The 2,374-nt window shown below is 35.6% G+C and overlaps 1 protein-coding gene across 1 annotated transcript; it reads left to right on the top strand.

Annotated features, from left to right (window-relative positions):
* Window positions 1–577: 577 nt before the first annotated feature.
* Window positions 578–1,537, top strand: LOC127218488 (olfactory receptor 7E24). Its single transcript, XM_051179528.1, has one exon. It carries the CDS (start codon window positions 578–580, stop codon window positions 1,535–1,537), a length of 960 nt encoding a protein of 319 aa, XP_051035485.1.
* The last annotated feature ends 837 nt before the right edge of the window (window positions 1,538–2,374 follow it).

Here is a 2,374-nt window from a genome sequence, read left to right as displayed (position 1 = left end):
TTAAGTTGTATTACAGGAAACAACTATTAAATAATAGTTGTGAGTAGATACATAGTGGTATGGCATTATAAATACCTGCAAATAAAGAGTACAAACTTGTGAATAATTAATATGTAAAACAGGAAATTTTTATAAAGGCAATACGATTTTTTCTCTAGTATGCTTCTGTTTAATAAAATGTTTTAAACTGTCCTTAGGAAAAATAACAAATATTTAACTAATTCTTAGGACCACTATTTGTTTTACATGTAATTTCTCCCGCAAAAGGTATGGAATAATTTGGAGATTTAAGTTCACTGCAGAATGTTTGTCTATTATGATAAAGGTATTGGTTTAAAGTCACAGCACTGAAGAGAAAAAATGAAATCTGATATTTAAGTTACTCAGATATTCATTTATTGAATTCCTCTATTCTTAAATGTTCTGGTGTCCAAGAAAACACCTGTGAAGAAGACTTCACAGCTGGGAAATATTACCAAAGTCACTGGAATGCGTTTGTCTTCAAGAGAAAATTCTTAAATACTGGTAGTTTAAGAATATAAAAGAATGACACTACATTGTTTTGTTTGTTTAAATGATGTTATTTTATACTAGGTGTTCCTTCTCAGTGAAAGGAGAGAATTTAACATATGCCTGGGAATTCCTCCTTCTTGGTCTTTCAGAGGATTCTGAAATAAAGCCTATCCTATTTGGACTGTTCCTGTCCATATACCTGGTCACAGTGCTTGGGAATCTGCTCATCATCCTGGCTGTCAGCTCTTACTCCCACCTCCACACTCCCATGTACTTCTTCCTCTGCAATCTGTCCTTGGCAGACATTGGCTTTAGCAGTACTACAATCCCAAAAATGTTGATGAACATTCAGACGCACAGCAAATCTATCACCTATGCAGGATGCCTAATGCAACTGTCCTCTTTCTTCTTTTTTGGGTGTTTGGACAGTCTACTTCTAACTGTGATGGCCTATGACCGCTTGGTGGCGATCTGTTACCCTCTACACTATGCAGCCATCATGCACCCCCGCCTCTGTGTCTTCTTGTCCCTGTCATCACTCTCCATCAGTCTTCTGGACTCTCAGTTGCACTTCTTAATTGTATCACAACTCACTTTCTGCAGAGTTGTGAAAATCCCTCATTTCTTTTGTGATCCTGCTCAGCTTCTTAGTCTTGCTTGTTCAAACACTTCTAACAATAAAATATTCATTTACATTTTTGGTATCATTTTTGGTGGTGTTCCAGTCTCAGGAATCCTTTATTCTTACAAAAGAATTGTTTCTTCCATTCTGAGAATTTCATCAAAAGATGGAAAAATCAAAGCCTTCTCTACCTGTGGAACTCACTTGTCAGTTGTTTGTTTATTTTATGGGACAGCCTTTGGTGCATACTTCAGTTCAGCTGCCTCACATTCCCCTAGGAAGAGTGCAGTGGCCGCAGTGATGTACACCATGGTTACCCCCATGCTAAACCCTTTCATCTATAGCTTGAGGAACAGGGACATTAAGTGGGCTCTGAGGAAGATCTCTAACACAAGAGTCTAATTTCAGTAATAATTTTCACTATTTTATTTCATATGAATAGAAAATAGATCAAAAATAAACACAGGCAATACAATTACTAAGAATAGACAGAGAATAAAAGGACTTATATGCCTCTCTGGATTCCCTTTAGATACCTTTCTCTTATTCTTCTAACTAAATGAAAAAGTTAATATATGATACCTATTTAGTCATAGGTACTCAGGTTTGTCTAGATTATGTTAACACATTCCAAATTTTCTTATTCGTTTCCCAATTTTCATAGTCATAAGTAATATTATTTCCTAATATTGCAAAATAAACACAAACATCTGTTCTAATTTATTGCATCTATAATTTCTTTGATGATACAAATTTTGAGAGATAAATAATCTTGTACATAGAGCCAAGGTAGCATCTAAATTTTTACTTGACATTCTTTTATCTTAAACAGGTTTTTGGAGGTGGTATAGTGTTTAATTTCCAGGCTGAAACCAGATAAAATGTAAAGTGGTCAGGAATGGAAATTGGAAGTTTCCTATGAAGAACTGAAGAAAGAGAATCTGTCAGAGCAAGGCTATCTGCACACTAGCTCCAGTGTCCAGCATACTCATGAGGAAGGTTACCTTTCCAGAAAGGCTGCTGTTGAGGGAGTACTTAAACAGAGTTCACCCTAAAAAAGGCTCTGATAAACCAACCTTTCTAAAGTTTGAAATTAACAACAGCATGGTAAGGATAAAATGTGCAAAGGAAAGGAAAACGAGAAAGATTGGGAAAACAGTCTGAAATGGGCAACTAAGAAACTAAAGCCCTAAATACAAAGCATGAAGAAACTGTCTATGAGAATACATCATCTTTTGA

This window comes from Phodopus roborovskii, unplaced genomic scaffold (genome assembly GCF_943737965.1).
Source record: "Phodopus roborovskii unplaced genomic scaffold, PHOROB, whole genome shotgun sequence".
In the NCBI taxonomy this organism is placed as follows: domain Eukaryota; kingdom Metazoa; phylum Chordata; class Mammalia; order Rodentia; family Cricetidae; genus Phodopus; species Phodopus roborovskii.
This window is presented reverse-complemented; position numbering and strand designations above follow the sequence as displayed.